General features: G+C 52.9%; 4 protein-coding genes across 4 annotated transcripts; 2 read left to right on the top strand and 2 right to left on the bottom strand.

Annotated features, from left to right (window-relative positions):
- Positions 1–1,337: 1,337 nt before the first annotated feature.
- PG994_007737 (uncharacterized protein) lies at positions 1,338–2,906 on the bottom strand (the record flags this gene model as incomplete). Its single annotated transcript, XM_066859146.1, has 3 exons — positions 1,338–2,510; positions 2,565–2,761; positions 2,828–2,906. 3 exons carry the CDS (start codon positions 2,904–2,906, stop codon positions 1,338–1,340), a joined length of 1,449 nt encoding a protein of 482 aa, XP_066714633.1.
- Positions 2,907–9,056: 6,150 nt separating this feature from the next.
- Positions 9,057–10,253, bottom strand: PG994_007736 (uncharacterized protein; the record flags this gene model as incomplete). The annotated part of the gene is made up of 1 exon (XM_066859145.1): positions 9,057–10,253. One exon carries the CDS (start codon positions 10,251–10,253, stop codon positions 9,057–9,059), a length of 1,197 nt encoding a protein of 398 aa, XP_066714632.1.
- Positions 10,254–10,617: 364 nt separating this feature from the next.
- PG994_007735 (methylcrotonoyl-CoA carboxylase beta chain) lies at positions 10,618–12,481 on the top strand (the record flags this gene model as incomplete). Its single annotated transcript, XM_066859144.1, has 3 exons — positions 10,618–11,189; positions 11,255–12,290; positions 12,359–12,481. The coding sequence occupies 3 exons, from the start codon at positions 10,618–10,620 to the stop codon at positions 12,479–12,481; spliced, it is 1,731 nt and encodes a 576-aa protein (XP_066714631.1).
- Positions 12,482–13,635: 1,154 nt separating this feature from the next.
- Positions 13,636–17,898, top strand: PG994_007734 (oxysterol-binding protein; the record flags this gene model as incomplete). The annotated part of the gene is made up of 4 exons (XM_066859143.1): positions 13,636–13,669; positions 13,958–14,556; positions 14,609–16,639; positions 16,699–17,898. 4 exons carry the CDS (start codon positions 13,636–13,638, stop codon positions 17,896–17,898), a joined length of 3,864 nt encoding a protein of 1,287 aa, XP_066714630.1.

Below are 17,898 nucleotides of genomic sequence, written 5' to 3'. Positions count from 1 at the left end.
GGTAGGCAGCCAAGAGCCACACACACCCACACACACACACACACACACACACACAACCCCCCTCCCCCAGACAGGAGGTTGTGGTGGGCGTTAGAGCGTGGGGGGACGATGCATGGGATGGATGTGGGGGAAAAGAAGGGGGAAAGGTGAGTGGTGGTGGTGGGGGTGTTAGGAAGAAGAAAAGGGGGCGATACGAAAAAAACAACAATATCATCATCATCCCCACGTTTATTGTGTGCTGTCATTGCGGCGTGGGGAGGGGGGGTCGAGATACGTATAATTGATTTATTATTGCGACCCTTCGGTTCACATTCAACGTAATTGATACCAGCGTATGATACGGGTGGGTTGATAGGGTATGGGATGTAGCATTGCATTATATTAGAGTTTGTACAGGCAAGTACCTATTTATAGTCGGGTGTTCTAGTCCGATCGATATTCCAAATCCCTTGCGTGCGAAAACGGGGTTTGCTCTCTCCGTCGGTACACTATACCCGTATGTTGTAGTAGTATATCTATCAACCAATATAAGTATTCTCCACGCATCTTGAAACAGCTCATCAGAGGAGCCCGTCCCAGCCCGCAAGTCTGCCAGCGTAGCTGCACTGGCCGAAAAGTCGGTGAATGAAAGCTCCAGTTCTCCTAACGTCTATGATGACGACTAGGAACGGACACATACTATTTTCATTGAACATGCAAGTCGTGTCGTTGTTTGTGCCGTCCGTGGCGTATGTGTGCTCATCGCAAAATGACAAAGGGCAATCAATTCGAAATCCCATGACCATGTTCCTTGTTACCGGGATGGCGGTTGGCAGCGGCTTTTCAGGGGTCGGACGTATTTCCGACGGGGAGTGACTAGAAACACTGGACGACTACATACTACTACGGCAGGTACATGATACTGATCATATCTTGCGCCCGGAGGGAGACATGACCGAAAGCAAAGAGAATATGACTAACTCCTGACACCATATGGTTGATTGCATAGAAAAGTATAAGTGGTTTTCGTGCGCCCGTTGGATATGCTTCCTTGGAGGAGCCGGAAAAGACCATATGACTAAAACGAAACGCCGCCGCGATGCAAATGTATAATTGCCAAGCCACCTATATAGTAATAACATCGCCGCTCCACGTATCCGATACAACAACGAAAAGGAATACAGTACACCTCAACCCCCTCTAGTCTTTTCGTGACGTATATTCAAAATTCCCATGAAACCCACATCTATGTTCCGCTGATGAATGATAATAATGCTGATTCCATTATGGTGTGGCTGTCCGCACACACGCAATGTAGGTAAGACGTGACTCTCGTAACGTAACGTAACAATAAGCTCTCATCGGCGAGGCTTTTTCTCATTTTGACGCTCGAGCAGAAGCGTCAGCTGGCTTTTAGAGCGCGCCAGTGGTACGCTAGGCGCCGTGCTGGGTGGTGTAGGAGCGAATCGGCTATCCAGGAGCGAACCCCCGCTTCGGGACGTGCTCTCGCTGCGTCCTTCCTGTCCCGGAATCGCCTGTCCATGTACGCTATCATCGAAATCGGTCATGGTCCCGCGCGCCGCGACAGTAGAAGTCGTTGCTGTACTTGACGATATCAATCCATGTGGCGGAACTCGACCCAATCCTTCCCGCACGCCACCAGCCTGTGGTCCGTTCTCGGATCTGGTTCGTGTTATCGTAGGAGCCGTCGGTTTTGGTGCAAAACTCTGTGTGAACGACAGGGCTTTGGTAGGTTTGGCGTCCCTTCGATGGGTTTCGTCCATCTGATCCTTTCCTTTTCCACTGAGTTCGGAGCTCTGTTTGGCAGGAGTCGCCTTCTCGTCTTGGACAATGACCGGTAGCGTTCCACCAATAACCCGGAATGATGCAGCATCGTGTGTGGGAGCTGACTCGAGCTTGTCGACTGGTAGCTTTCCGGCAGCCTTAGCACTGATCTTATCGGTTGTCTCCCGACCCCCTGCTGTGCTCTTCTTACTCGATCTCTCGGCTATCGGAGAGACAGGCCTTTGTGATCCTGATCGCGATGAGACGGACGAATTGGTGTCTTTTGAGGCAAATTCGGCGGCTCCCGCAGAAGACTGTGAACTCTGGCGTCGCGGCATCGCGGGCCGCCGCCTAGCTGTCGAGGCAACAAATGTTGTTTTCTTCTTTGGTGCTATGCTCGTAGACTTTTTGCGCTCCCCTTTGGCGGCCGAGGGACCTTGCGACTCCGAATCCTTTTCCAGTGATGTCTTTTTTCGACTTGAGGAAGGCCCAGGCTCAGCTTGATCGTCGCCCTCATCCTCTGACCCAGGAGGTGACACAAAGCGGGCAGTAGGCCGCGGTCCTGACGTTGAAGGCCCCCTAGGCTTCTTCAGAATAGGGTGTGGGGGTGGAGGTCTGGACGAGGAGGAATTGGATGGCTGTGTTTTGGGTTGCTCCGTTGAGCCTGCTGGGCCCTTCGAATCCCCTGTCTCGCGAGATTCCGCCTTTCCAGTTTGGACGACTGCAGGCTCTGCTACTGGCGAGGACTGCAGTAGATCTATTCAGTTCCGGATGCAAGGTGGTTAAAGCGTTCAACATACCGAATCATCAGGCCCCTCGTATCGATTAGGCGGACCACGTAACCGAACAAAGGTAGGACCTTTGGAAATGTCTTCGAAGAGCCGAGCCAGTGTCTTCCCTGACAGCTGACGGCGATTGCTCCCCAAGACATGCCACCAAAAGTTCTCGAGGCGTTGGGCAGTAGGGTCAATGAGCGTTCGACAAGTTACAGTGTACACTAAGGCAGAATCAGTTTAGGTTTCTATCAGATGCGCCTGATTCTTGACTACTTTGGTGTACATACCATGCCAGTACTCATATATCTGCTCTCGTGGGACTACCGGGTACTGGGCTACCGAATGATAGATAAGATCATGATTCATAACAATGCCTTTGGGCAAATCATGCCGTTCGGCAACATCATGTTAGGCGCCCATCCTGGACGGTAGGGCAGCACGCCTGCCTCTAAACAGTCCTTGAGGCTTTCACAGCCAGGCGATGGTCGACTGTGGCCCCGGCTGTAGATGGACTAAGTCGATGGCGCCTTCCCGTGAAAGACCAGCCTCAGTATCGGAAACATGTACAGCGTAGTATATAGTTTTGACGCCGGCAACCCATCACTATCATAAAGGGGCACTTCAATGACAGAGGCGATCAGCGAGGGTTCCTCGCCAGCTGGTAGGGTTTGGTAAGGAGCCGAAATCTCTATCACGGATGGCGTTCTGCTGCTGCTTGACCTGGCTTTCCAGGCGGTCCCGACTTTGGCAGGATGCAAACTAGGTATCAGCTTACAAAGGGTGGGTCTTCTTGGACGTTTTAGGGTACCAATGGGGGGCTCTGGTGCCACTTTTTACCGTGGATGAGGTCTGTCACCGAGTCTCCTGCCAAAGGAGAAGGAAGCAGACCGCTTGGGGGTTGAGAGGTAGAGAGAGAGAGAGAGAGAGAGAGAGAGAGAGAGAGAGAGAGAGAGAGAGAGAGACAGGACTTGTGGCCCTCGTGCTTGCCGTGGACAATAGAGCGCCCGCTCTGGCCTTGCGGAGGTTTGACGGGTAGTATAGAAAATGAGCAGTTCGATTCTGGTTTCGGGGAAGGTGTTGCTTCCAAGAAGCCGTCAGAGTGAAGGTGCTCGAGCCAGAGTCCAAAGGTTGCACCCCTGATAAGCTACTCAGCTGCTTTCTTGGCCGAATAGGGAAAATGCCCAGAGGTAATTCCGGGAACACGTACCCGGACTGAATATGGATGAAAAGAAGCCAGAGTGACTAGAGTAGAATGTCTCATAAATCTACCGGGCCAGGAGTGGGAGGGCCGTAGGAGAACCGGCAGGTAGCCGATTGGTATATGTTGAGAAAGTCAGTCTAGACTAGAAGAGAGGGAGAATGAGAGCAAAACGGGGTGTGGTTGGACATTGCAGGTAGCACTTGGACCGAAGTATTGAAGTCAAAGTCAACTGAATTTTTCCCCTTCCTTTCTTCTTTCTTCCTCTTTTCTTCGCACCGAGTAATTAGGTGAAGTGAAGTAGAGTAGGCAAGCCAGCAGGGAAGAAGCAGGCGGAGATAGGAACGCAAGGTCGAGGCAGAGGCAGAGGCAGAGGCAGAGGCAGGGAGAAGAATCCGGTGAAATAAACACAAACGCCGGGCAGGTGTTGTTCGCTATGATTGATTGATTCACAGGGTTAGAAGGGGGAAAGGAGGGGCGCCTACCGGGGCACTGGAGACTACAAGACTCACAAGCCAGTAAAACTTTTTGGCGCTAGGTACTTACTGGCAAAAACCAGCTGCTACACGCGCGAGGTTACGGGTACAAGCCAGTGTTGCCAGTGTGCCAGTGCAGCCCAGGGCAACATGGACCCGCTAAAGACACATCCCTAGGTGGAGGAGGTTACATACCTACCAGACCGATTTCTTCTCGTTCACTCAATGCTGCCATTGATGCGTCGCTCCAGGTTAACACACATGTGTACGTACATCAAATGTAGATATGTATGCTTGTCATTGAATCAAACCACATGTCAGTATAGTGCTGCAGACCAAGTACGGATGAAGAGCGCTTCTAGTAGTTGCCATCTTCAGATGAATGGGCAACGGTCGCCTTCAGATATTGTAGGGCAGGCAGCCTTTTGGTTTCCCCGAAACAAGTGACAAAACTACGCATATATCTGAGAACAATCGGATCAGGGATAGATGGAGTATAGTCGCAGAGTGTGTGATTCATCAAACTGCCTAAAATGCAGCTCGTTTGGCCAATCTTGGAACCTTTGAGACGCTTCCGCCAATGATAAGAGGTCACGCTACATCGACTATAGGCAACTCCCTTTGGCTTTCGACGCTCTCTCCCTCGACCTTACCCTTTTACCAATAGGCATGTAAAAATGGTTGGAATGCTTACAATCGGCATGCCTTTACATGTGTAAGCTGCTCTGAACTAATGGCCTCGGATCCGTGGCCCTTATTGGCAGCAAATAGACCGTGGGTGCTGTTGGAGGGCTACGGCATTTCTCCCGAGCACCTTGGACGCAATGGAATCAGGCAAGCTTGACCCTCTTAAGCACTGTACGACGTCTGTCGAGTTTTATTTAGACTTGTCAGCCAGTGCATGATAACGTTTGATTGAACATGTTCGGTCACGGTCTTGCATGCCGAGGTTGGTCACCCGCAAAGTCTGTGCCGAGTCAATCCCTAGATTGCCCATCCTCCATTTCTATCTCGGTTACCCGTAGTATATTGTATATACTCCGTATATATTGCAAATCGAGTCATGCCTGGTCCGGAGATCTGGGTCGGGATGAGCGATCATTGTGTTCTGGTACTACTACCTAGACGTGCGTCTTTGCCCGCCCCTCCCTTGCTGTGTAGATGTAAATATTATTGTGCAAGTAAAGTATTCGTGGATGGGCACAACACCATACGAGCGAGCACCATACATACGTGTCTACCTAAGTGTAGTAGACTCCCATCTAGGCACGTTTGGTGGCCATTATTAGGGGTACTATAAGTGGTCAGGGGGAGGGGAGGTTATGGTTCTAGAACGAATTCCCACCTAATCAATGCAAGGATCAGCGCGCCCAGCCGCTTTCACCTACGGTTATTTCCGCGGTGAGTTAGGGTGGTGGGTGGTGCTGCCTGCCAGTGCTGGAGGCCATTATTAATACACTCTTGATAACCCATAGCACTGAGCCTTTTCTTCTATGAGTGATTTGCTACTGATAGAGAGAGAGAGGGGGGATATATCACCAGAGTGGACATCCACTCCCTGCTGCGTGCATTGATTGCGCTGCCTATGTACGTAAGCAACGAGGCGATTAGAGGAACATGGGAACCAGCGGAAGCTTCCTGTCAGCATCCGTTTCCAAGTACAACTACATACATACAAACAACAGAAAAGATCAACATCAGCTCGAGCGTTGTACAAGAAACGCTCCCACAATGCGTCCCCAATAGAAGCTCCCATAGGTTCCCTCTTCTTTCCAGATGCAGTCTTATTAGAGCTTGCTATATCTACGATCAGCGGCAAGTGGGGAAATCTCCCAGGTCGTGTGACCCCCCAGATTTGCAACATGCAATCTGATCACGGCCGTCGCTTTGCAACGACAACCCCTCGCCAGAGTGTTTCTTCAGCTATATACCTGGGATCCATTATCCATTGGTCCAGCGGTTGGTTCATCGGGCAACGACTCTAGTGCCTATTCTATGCTGACGAGCCCCTTCGGTAGCTGCTTACTTAAGTAGCTACGGGCGAAAGAGAATGGCCGGGACGCGATGTTGATGAGCTGTGGGACGGTTTACGATCTATCATCTCTCAACTGTATGCGGAGCAAAGCTACCACCATCTGACCTTAACTCCGTGACCCCAATTCAACCGTATCCTACCCCACGATCCAGGCACGACACCAAGCTTCAACTTTACCACGTGTAGGGATGGCACATGGGCACCCATGCCAAGAAAAGGACCACACAACTGAGAGTAGCCCAAGCAGGTACATACCGACCAAGCGGTCTTGCTACATAAGGTACGTGTGAGATAACTGAGGCCTTTCACTGAAGATAATGAGGCATCAAGAACACTCTCGGCCTCCATTCCTTCGCTTTGATAGCGTGATATCACTCATGCCCATCATAATGAAGTGGCCTTGCGGAGCGTCCGATAACCATCCCAGTCAATCTACGTAACTAATTTTGCATACCAGCTAGTATATGCCTATATATCTATGCTGATGCAAAGACCCTATACGTCCCCTGGCATTTCTGATTCCGGCCTGCAGGTACGAGCAAGACAGCCACACCGTTTCTTGTGTCCGAATGACGGTTATATGCACCCCACCCATCACGGGGACCGGTGAGCGGATGGGCGGGCAAGTTTTTTGACTCAGCTGTCTCTTGTCAGACGCGGCCCGGCCCCCTTATGGGCTACGGTTCGCTAATACTAACTCGTTGCTGTCACGCGCTTAGAAAGCCTGCAGTCATCCTTATGTCAGTGGCGTTCGCTTGAACAGAAAGCAGCAAAGGAACTCACGCAGTAAAGGTGACATTGTCCCTTTCCCGTGATATGTACGCGAGCTTTCCGGAACGTCGCTAAATGCCCGCCCGAGGTTGCGTTCGCGGCCTTTAGCACATGCAGCCAGCTAACCGACCGTGAAGCTGTGCAGGGGGGCACAATGTGCTCCCAAGCCTGGACCGGTGTTCGATCACCACCAAGGGCTCGCATAGCAGTTTGCCTTCGCACCGCCAGGCTTTCCGACATCATTGGATCGTTGCGGCCATCAGACGTGTCAGATTCGGTCGGGACGATTCAGGTGGACCATCAGCCCCGGATCCCGAACTCATTCGTGGGGGTTCGCGACCTCAGTTCACCGCAGATGTGCTTTCGGGTCTTTCTATTGATGTATCATAAAAATAGGTATATGGCGGCTCTGGACGGGGCGTGTGGAGGGTACCGCCCTGGGTGGCGTCGTCCTCATCACATGCTGTGTGACATTGAGAAAAAGTCAGCCTCAATACACACCACCACCAGAACCATGCCGACCGAAAGAACGCCACCAAGACTCATACGACCACAGGAAACGCAACGCCTAATCTCAATGCCACGCACCTACGGAGTATATGCAAATCCTATGCACGCTTCTGCTGCACAGCCGATATATAAATTAGCTTACTTATGTATACGACTCCGGCGCGCCATCGAACCAGGGACTTGCAGCGCATGGCCCTCTCCGACTCCTGACATATGCCATTCAGTCCGTCCTTGGGTCATGTCGTGCTAAGGCATGCATACAGTACATGCTGCTTACATACCTACGTGTTGCCCAAAGACTCGGTCGGCCAGGGTCTCCGTGCAGGTGTGCCCGCCCCCTCCTCCGGGCGGCAGATGACTGATATCCCTATGATTGGTTCTATACCATGTTGTTTTTTATCGGTCGATAACGCAATGCATATATCTATGTGTTGTGCGCCGTGAACCAACCCTCTCCACCCGGTAATCAATGCAGACTGAGAACATGTGACCAATCCTGGACACCGTTAACCTTAGAGTGAGTGCAAAATGCAACTGGGAAAGCTAAATGCTGATTTCTAATGAACATCCCGCTTTCTGCTGCTGCTGGAAAAGCATCTAGCGTCGATTGTTGTTGACTCGAGCATACACACCTCGTTCCGGCCGGTGGATGGTGTTCGCAACGACGGAGTGACCCAAACAAGGGGATATATCGCGAATCGAGATCACAACATAGAGTGCTAGTGGCGGCGACTTTGTGTCCTCCGGTGATTTGGCAAACGGCCACAAAAGGCTTGCGGCGACGAACTTGCTTGCATGACTTCGATCCGGAACCGAAACCACATGCGGAATCCAGTCCTGATCGTCCCTCGGATAATGACTGCAATGACGATCACTCTAAAGCTCTTTGTGCATTGTCATACACCATTATATCGATTGCCGAAGTACCATGTACAAGAGACCGGAGAAGGGGTTGTTCATCATTACGACCGGCATCTGGTCCTTGGTGGGTATTTGAGGCAAAACTTCGGTAAAGCGACTTTTACTAGCTCAGGGGTCAATATTCATCGTTAACAATACTAGGGAGCGGCTTGCGTATTTGATTTAAATGCCCCTGATAAAAGGGAGAGGGGGGCGAATTGTGCCATTGGGATATCTGTGTAGTAAAAAGGAGATGATTACAATTGGTAGAGGCGATTTGCGTGGCCCGAAACTATGTAGATAGAATTGCTGTTTTTAACGCGTGAGATCAATAGAAATGGATAGGCATTATTCACACATAGAACAGCACTTGACCTCTGGATCAAGGTAGCTATGGCGCACGTATCAGAAGCTCTAACATTTGTCTGATGTTCTATCTAACAGTGGCTTTTGAGGAGTATATGGACACTGTGAGGTATCTTATGTAGCAAAGTGAGCAAATTCCTTGTTGAATGCTCTTCCTATCACCATTCGCCTGATCTCCGATGTCCCAGCGCCTATTTCGTAGAGTTTGGCACTTGCGGATATCATTAGCATTGAACTTGGAGCAACTCGGGGACAGTAACTTACTCTCGCAATAATCTCGAGGCCGGCATCTCCTCTACGTAACCCATTCCGCCCAAGAGCTGAATGCAGTCCAGAGTACACTCCGTGGCCCGCTCGGCAGCGTACAGAATCGCGCCGGCGCAGTCCTGCGTCTTGATAATACCCTCTTCGTCCACAGCCCGTGCCGTATTATATGTGTAGGCTTTTGACGCCTGCATCTTTGTGTACATATCCGCGAGTTTTCCTTGGACGAACTGGTTGTGCGCAATGGGGCTGCCGAACTGCTTCCTCTGGTGGGTGAAGGGCAATGCCACATCCAGCGCAGCCTGCATGATCCCCAGAGGGCCCGCGCTGAGGACCAAACGCTCGAGGTCGAGCCCCTCCATGAGCACGCGGACGCCGCCGTTCACCTGGCCGAGGATGTTCTCGCTGGGCACGAACACGTCGCTGAACGCCAGCTCGCCCGTGTTGCTGCCGCGCATGCCCATCTTGTCGAGCTTCCGCGCGCAGCTGAAGCCGTCGGACTTGGTGTCGACCAGGAAGGCCGTGATGCCCTTGGAGCCCTTCTCGGGCTCCGTCTTGGCGTAGACGACGATGACGTCGGCGTCGGGCCCGTTGGTGATCCACATCTTGGTGCCGTTGAGCAGGTGGCCGCCGTCGACGGGCTTGGCCGTCGTGCGCATGCTCACGACGTCGCTGCCGGCGCCCGACTCGGACATGGCGAGGGCGCCGACGGTGGTGCCCGCGACCAGGCCCGGCAGGTACTTCTGCTTCTGCGCGGCGGTCCCGTTGAGCGAGATCTGGTTCACGCACAGCTGCGAGTGGGCCGCGTAGCTGAGCCCGATGGACCCGCTCGCCCGCGACATCTCCTCCATGACGACGCAGTGCGCCTGGTAGCCCATGACCAGCCCGCCGTACGCCTCGTCGGCCGTCATGCCCAGGAAGCCCGCCTCGCCCAGCTTGGGCCACATCTCGTTGGGGAAGGCGTTGCTCTTGTCCGTGTGGGCGGCCAGCTCCTCCGGGATCTCGCGGCGGGTGAACTCCTGCACGCGCTCCCTCAGCTCCGTCAGGTCGGCCGGCGTGGGGGCCTCGAAGCCTTGAGGATGTTTGGAGGTGGATGCATGGCGGACGCTGTGTGTGACGGCAGGTGTGAATTGCTTGCTTCTTGATGAGAGAGCACGGCTCGCTGGTCGCGCCAAGGACTTGAAACCCCGCATACTTGAATTTCTTGTATTTATGGAAGGAAGTGGTAGATGGTTTACCTGTGATTGAGAGGGAAAAACCTGGACCTCGTGAAATCCCAAGAATATTCAATTGGTAAGGAGGCTCGGGTGTTGTCCCTCGGAACCCAGGCTGGCATTGCCTGCTCGGTCCTGTTATGCCGAGCGGCTTAGTGCGGCAATCTTCGGCTCCACGTCACTTCAGCTGCCACATCCCGGCCCTTGCAATTGTAATCTGGGGGCTAGCTCTTCTCCAGCCAAATACCCCGGAATTCCAGACCTAGACTTCTCCGTATAGCTCAGTCTCTTGGGATTGCTTGCTTCTTTAGTAATCGTTGCTCTCCTCTGCCATTGACTTAAAATGCCGCTATCAAGATCTCCAAGAGATATACTCAGTGTAGGGCGCCAATTGAGTCGGTCTTATCGCCATGTCATTCCCCGCTATAGTCTGTCCCGCAGGACACCACCGTCCTGCCGCGCCGTGTCTTCGTATACCGCTCCCTACCAAGCGAACGCCATCTCTGTGATACAAAGCAATGTGGACTCGACCGCGGACGAGTTCAAAGAGAACGAGCGCGCAATGAGCGAGGCCATGGCAAGATTGGAGAAGCTCACGCGGGCGGCCCAGCAGGGAGGCTCCGCAAAGGCCAGGGAGAAGCATCTCGCAAGAAAGAAGCTCCTGCCGCGAGACCGAGTCACGGCACTGATAGACCTGGGGTCCACATTCATGGAGCTCTCGCCGTTGGCGGGCCACGAACTCTATCCGGAAGCCGAGGTCCCTGCCGGCGGCATCATTACCGGGGTCGGTGTCGTCGAGGGCGTGATGTGTATGATCGTTGCGAACGACAGCACGGTCAAGGGCGGCACATACTATCCAATCACGGTCAAGAAGCATCTGAGAGCTCAAGCCATCGCCCAAGAGAATAATCTGCCGTGAGTTGGCCCACCACCTGTGGCTATGTACTTATAGGCAAACCCTGACTAACAGATCAAAATAGTTGCATATACCTTGTTGACTCCGGAGGCGCAAACCTGCCCCACCAATCCGATGTCTTCCCGGATCGCGAGCATTTCGGTCGCATATTCTACAACCAGGCACGTATGAGTGCTCAAGGTATCCCTCAGATCTCAGTGGTCATGGGACTGTGCACTGCCGGTGGTGCCTACGTCCCAGCAATGAGTGACGAGAATATCATTGTGGAGAAACAAGGTCACATCTTCCTGGCTGGACCACCGCTCGTAAAGGCTGCTACAGGCGAGGAAGTGTCTGCCGAGGAGCTGGGTGGAGGAGAAATGCACACCACTGTATCCGGGGTCTCGGACTATCTTGCTGTTGACGACGCGCATGCCATCGTACTCGCACGAAGATCCATCAGCAACCTAAACTGGCCAAGCAAAGCTGCGCCTCCCGCCGCTTCGTTTTCCGAACCCCTCTACTCGGAGTCAGAACTCCTCGGCATTGCGTCTACAAACCTCCGGAAACCCCTCCCGATACATGAGGTCATTGCCCGTATCGTGGATGGGTCTCATTTCTCCGAGTTCAAGCGTGAATACGGCTCGACCCTCGTGACGGGATTCGCGAGCATCTACGGGCATCGTGTGGGCATTGTCGCGAATAACGGCATTCTGTTTGCCACCTCGGCGCAAAAGGGAGCCCATTTCATCGAACTCTGCGCACAGCGAGGCATTCCGTTGGTTTTCCTCCAGAATATCAGTGGGTTCATGGTCGGGAAAGAGGCCGAACGCGACGGCATTGCCAAGCATGGCGCCAAGTTGGTGACGGCCGTCTCGTGTGCCGATGTACCCAAGTTCACGGTCGTCGTAGGCGGCAGTTACGGGGCCGGGAACTACGGAATGTGCGGGCGTGCCTACAGCCCCAGATTCCTGTGGATGTGGCCCAATGCCCGCATAGGGGTCATGGGTGGTGAGCAGCTCTCCAAGGTCATGGAGACGGTGGGACAGAATCCCGACCCGGAGCTGAGGGATCGTATCGAGAGCGAGAGTGATTCTGTCTATTCGTCGGCGAGACTCTGGGTAAGTACTCGCACACCAAAGGCTTTGATATATTTCCTGTTTCCGGATGATTACTAACGCCATGGTAGGATGATGGTGTCATTCCACCACAGCGCACCCGGCGGTATCTTGGCTTAGGACTTGGTGCAGCACTTTTGGGAAAGAACGAGGTCAAGCACGGACAGACAAGATTCGGAGTATTCCGAATGTAGACACGTATTTATATAATGGTGCAATGGCAAGTAAAGATAGGGAGTCAGTAGTAGCTGAATAGCTGAATCTATCGTGAAACTCATACAAACTTTACCTAAATGGGGTTTCGGGTTTCAAAATGGTTTCCACACGGGTTGTGAAGCCATTCGCAAAATTAGGGATGAATGATGGCGCAGCAACAGTACGCAGGCTTTGGTGGTGGTCAGACAAAATGGTATTGAAGGATTATGATGTACCTAAAGGTCTACGAGGTGAGTAGTGATATGCGTTGATGAGGTATCCGGCTATGTGCGTGCGGCGGCTATTAGCTACCTACAAATAAGTAATTCAACCGGAGGCCGTGGATGCCGTCATGCGTGCGCACCCGATGGGACGGATTTGCCTAACTCATAGTAGGTAGTATTCGTGGACGGAGGGCGGAGGGCGGAGGGCGTAGGGCGGAGGGACGCAACGTTAAGCAAATGAATATATACCGTCTGCACTAAACAGGGATCCTCATATCTTATGTATATCTTATATGTGTGACTAGAATGCGTAAAGTATGACGATGAAAGGAAATGTGAATTTGCGTGAATGAAATCGAACAAATGTTTGCTTGTCGCATTCCTCGTGGCGTGCGACACGACATTGTTTCTTATCCTCCTTCCTGCCTTGACGAATTTTGACCTCCAGCCAATCAAGCCCGCAGCAACGCCCGCAGCAACGACTCGCTTGGTCCGTGCCATGACGTAGAGGGGCAAGTGGTGTGAACAAGAATTGGCCGGTTTCCCTCGACCGCCTTGATAGTCGTACACTTAAAAATTTTATATAAAATAAAAAACACAGTTTAAAAGCTTCGAAATAAATAACTTTAAGTAATTTAGTTATTAAGTTACTTGTTATATTTTTCTTTTATTTTAAAAAGGCCAATATTAACTTTGTCGTAATTCTTAAACGTAAAGACTTAAAAAGTCGAAATATAATCCGGCGAATTCTTATTCACACCACTTGAGGGGCTCCCGCTTTCCAGCTCGATTCTCATGTAATCGACCTGGCCCTTAAGGCTTACTCCACACCAATAAGGGCAGGCACTGGACCGACATGGCACGATTGAAAGACCAGAGACACAACAAGACACCTGCGGTTCTCATCTTCTTTATTGAAACCCTACTTCATGGCAATCGCCGTCATCTCCCTCGCTGCCGACAGTATTTTTTAGATTTCACCCTCCGTTGTTGTTGTCGTCGTGTCTTGTTCACTCGGATACTAGACCATGTCAGAGGCTGGGGACAGGTGAGTACATATTCAATTGCCTCGCCGCGGCCCGTCTGTCAAATCTCTCTGCGCACCGCACGTCAGATTTCCAAACCTTATCGTATTGAGTTGCCGACCCGTGGCGCACATCTCTCTCTGATCTCTGTGCGTTCGTTTTGGGCTTGCCGCCGTTTGGGTTCACGCCTATCGGTCAAGTCTAAGTCGACTGTACTTACGACTAGACTACGGTACCCAGAATAACTCAAATATCGGGCGGAGTGCCTTTGCGGCCCTTGCCAAGAGAGCCCCAGAGCTAATTCATGCATACGTGGTAAACAGTCAACATAAGCGCTCGCGCTCCTCCGCTCTGAACCTGTTGCGTCGGAAGGACAAAGACAGCCGCTCTGCTGCAGGCGACGACGAAAACGCCTCCGAGGACGCTTCACACCACGCTTCCGGCCTCGCGTCCCGTCCAACTATAGCCCAGTCCCCCATAGGCCACAGCCCCTCAGTAAAGGGTCACACTTCCAACATGTCACTCGGTCGAGTGCCATCCCAGCAGCAGCACCAGGCTGCTCCGAGCGCTTCGGCGGCCCCCAATCGGATGAGTCTCACGGCCGGCGATCGCACATCGACCATCGAGCAATCCGTACGCAAATTCCGCATCGTCGAGGCCCTCCGAAGTGGCAATACTGCTGCCATATCCAAGGCCATCCGCGAAACCTCGGAGAATGCGAACCGAGCTAGCATATCCCTCTGTGAGTGCGGCGAGTATAGGACCTCTGGAGGACACAACCATTCTGCATCTCGCCATACAATGCGCCGAGGGCGATGTTATCGAGTATGTCCTCTCGGACGGCGCTGGTGTGATTGATATCAATGCACGGGACAAGGACGGAAACCTACCCTTACATATCGCCGCAACCCAGGGTCGCGCGTCTGTGGTACGCCTCCTTTTGGATCAGAAAGACATCAACGATGCCATCGCAAACAACCAGGGCAAGTTGCCGCTCGACGTGGCTCGCAACCCCGACATCTTCCAGATGCTACAACTCTCTCGGACACTCTTCGTACAGGACAAGGTCAAGCAGGTTCAGGATTTGGTGAGGAGTGGGGCATACGATACTTTGGGTGAGGTTTTGGAGGAGCCCCGCGTAAAGACAATCTTGGATATCAATAGCATCGAGCTTCCCTCCGATCCGATGACTATGCAGGCCGGAGGCACTCTGCTTCACGAGGCGGCCCGTAAGAAGGACGTGAAGCTTATCCAGGCTCTGTTGCTTCACGGCGCCGATCCCTTCCAGCGTGATCGCAAGGGCAAGCTTCCCCAGGACGTGACAAAAGACGACGTTACAAGGGCCATGCTGAAAAAGTCCCCTGCTGCGGTGGCTGCCCAGCGCGGCATTCAGGAAAAGGCCGTTCTGGGCCATGTCGCCTCGCAAGGAGGAGCCGCTCCCGCCGCTTCTGACTCTCTGGGCAGCCGAGATCCCACTATGAAAGGATACCTCAAGAAATGGACAAATTATCGAAAAGGCTACCAGTTGCGTTGGTTCGTGCTCGAGAACGGCGTTCTGAGCTACTACAAGCACCAAGACGATGCGGAGAACGCATGCCGGGGTGCCATAAGCATGCGGATCGCAAAGCTTCATATGAGCCCCGATGAGAAGACCAAATTCGAGATCATTGGCAAGTCCTCCGTCAAATACACACTGAAAGCCAACCACGAGGTGGAGGCGAAACGATGGTTCTGGGCATTGAACAACGCCATACAGTGGATGAAGGATCAGGCGAAAGAGGAGGTAAAGCAGAAGGCTCAGAAGGATGAATTCCTCCGTCAGGCCAAAGACCAACTCACGACCACCAGATCAGCCGATCCCTCCATATTGGAACCTCCTCAGAGCGAAGCTGCCAGCGTCGCTGACCGAAGTAGTGTCCAGCTGTCCCGCATGCCATCGGCTAAGGCATCCATTTCCCGTGTTGGAATATCTAGGGCAAGCACTACGGGCAGTGTAGATGATGAGTTCGCCGACGCCGCAGGAGATGACATGTCCAAGGCTCCAAGTAATGGGGGCCTAGGCCGCGAGTATGACGACGATGATGAGGAATCGAGTGGTGGCGAGAGACCTACCGCGACTAAGGATGCTTTCAACATCACCGCTCAATCAGCCAAACTACAGCTCGATACTCTCGCCCAGGTCAGCTCTGCATTACTTGCAGAGGCTAACCGCAATCCAGACATGTCTATCGGGGACCCCAAAGCTTCGCAAGCTCTCACGGCGTACGATGCGGCTATCAAGAGTCTCAAGGGACTTATGGGGGATCTTTTGAGAATATCGAAAGACCGCGACGCTCATTGGCAGTACCGCTTGGATCAAGAAATCGAGATGCGACAAATGTGGGAAGAGAGCATGGCCAAGGTTGCGAAAGAGCAGGAGGAGCTCGAGGAGCGGGTTGGGAAAGCCGAGATGAAGCACAAGATTACAAAGAGGGCTTTGCGTGAAGTGATGGAAGGCAGCAATAATAACAGCCGCCCTGTCAGCAGTCACAGTATTGCAGTTCCAGTACCTGAGGCGACAGCAACTGCTGAGGAGGCCGAACCTACCACCAAGCCTACTGAACTGGCCCCGCCTGCGGTGGCTTTAAAGTCACCACCGCCGTTGAACAGACGGCCTACCGCTCTGTCGCAAGTCGTAGATATCTCTAATGACTCGGAGTCAGAACAAGAGGAGTTCTTCGATGCGGTAGACGCTGGGGAAGTCGATGTCGAGCCAATGCCAGCCTCGGAGGTCTCGCAACTTGACAGCCAGCATGAGGTCGTTGTATCTGGGGGGCTTGATATTAGCAGCTCCTACAAAGGCTATGAGAACGGTATACGAACACGTCTCAAGATCGATGCAGACAACAGACCGAAGATTTCGCTATGGGTACGTTTTCAATGATGATGCCGCGACATTGTCTGACTGACAACTAATGTTTACTCTAGGGTATTCTCAAATCCATGATTGGCAAGGATATGACAAAGATGACGCTCCCCGTTACTTTCAATGAACCTACGTCTATGCTCTACAGAGCTGCTGAGGATATGGAGTATGCCGAGCTCTTGGACCTCGCAGCAGAGCGCACAGAATCGGTCGAGCGAATGCTGTACGTTGCGGCATTCGCCGCCAGCGAGTTTGCGTCGACTATTGGCAGAGTTGCGAAGCCTTTCAACCCTCTCTTAGCCGAGACTTTCGAGTACGTACGGCCAGACAAGGGCTACCGTTTCTTCACCGAGCAAATCAGCCATCATCCTCCGATCGGAGCCGTGCACGCCGAGTCTGCCAACTGGACCTACTGGGGTGAGTCCAACGTAAAGTCCAAGTTCTACGGGAAATCGTTCGATATCAACCATCTGGGTACGTGGTTCGTGAAACTGCAACCGAAAGCGGGCGGCAAAGCGGACTACTACTCATGGAAGAAGCCCAACTCCGCTGTTGTTGGTATCATTACGGGTAGCCCTACCGTCGACAACTATGGCCCCGTGCAGATCAAGAACTGGACGACGGGCGAGGTGTGCCATCTCGACTTCAAGCAGCGTGGATGGAAGGCTTCAAGCGCGTACCAAGTTGCGGGCAAGATCGTGGGCCCAGACGGCCGTGTACGTGTCAGTATCGGCGGACATTGGAACTCCAAGATATACGCTCGCTACACGCCTGGCTTCGAGGCGACGGTTGAAGAGCCGGCAGATGGCGGGGCCGCGATCCGCGAAAGCATCAGCGACACGAGCAAGGCCTTCCTCGTCTGGCAAGCCAATGAAAGGCCGCAGGGCATCCCTTTCAACCTCACGCCCTTCGTGCTGACTTTCAACCACCTCGACGATAACTTGCGCAAATACATTGCCAAGACCGATTCGCGCTACCGACCAGACCAAAGGGCCATGGAAGACGGCGAGTACGACATTGCTGCCACGGAAAAGGAGCGGCTCGAGGACGAGCAGCGTAGGCGTAGGAAGGCCCGCGAGGAGCACGGTGAAAGCTATAGCTCTCCCTGGTTCACCCGAGCCACGTGTGAGATCACAGGGGAGTCCTACTGGAAGTTCAACGGCGAGTATTGGCAACAGAGAGAAAAGTTCGGAGAAGGGGATGAGCATGCCTGGGACAAGCTCGAACCCTTGTTCGTCGAGCAACCAGAAGAAGAGGCATAG

The sequence above is a fragment of the Apiospora phragmitis genome (assembly GCF_038363925.1).
Source record: "Apiospora phragmitis strain CBS 135458 chromosome Unknown utg000007l:2111988.0-4706623.0:1.0-2598199.0, whole genome shotgun sequence".
Classification (NCBI taxonomy): domain Eukaryota; kingdom Fungi; phylum Ascomycota; class Sordariomycetes; order Amphisphaeriales; family Apiosporaceae; genus Apiospora; species Apiospora phragmitis.
Note: the sequence above shows the minus strand (reverse complement) of the source record. Positions and strands in the feature narration are given on the sequence as shown.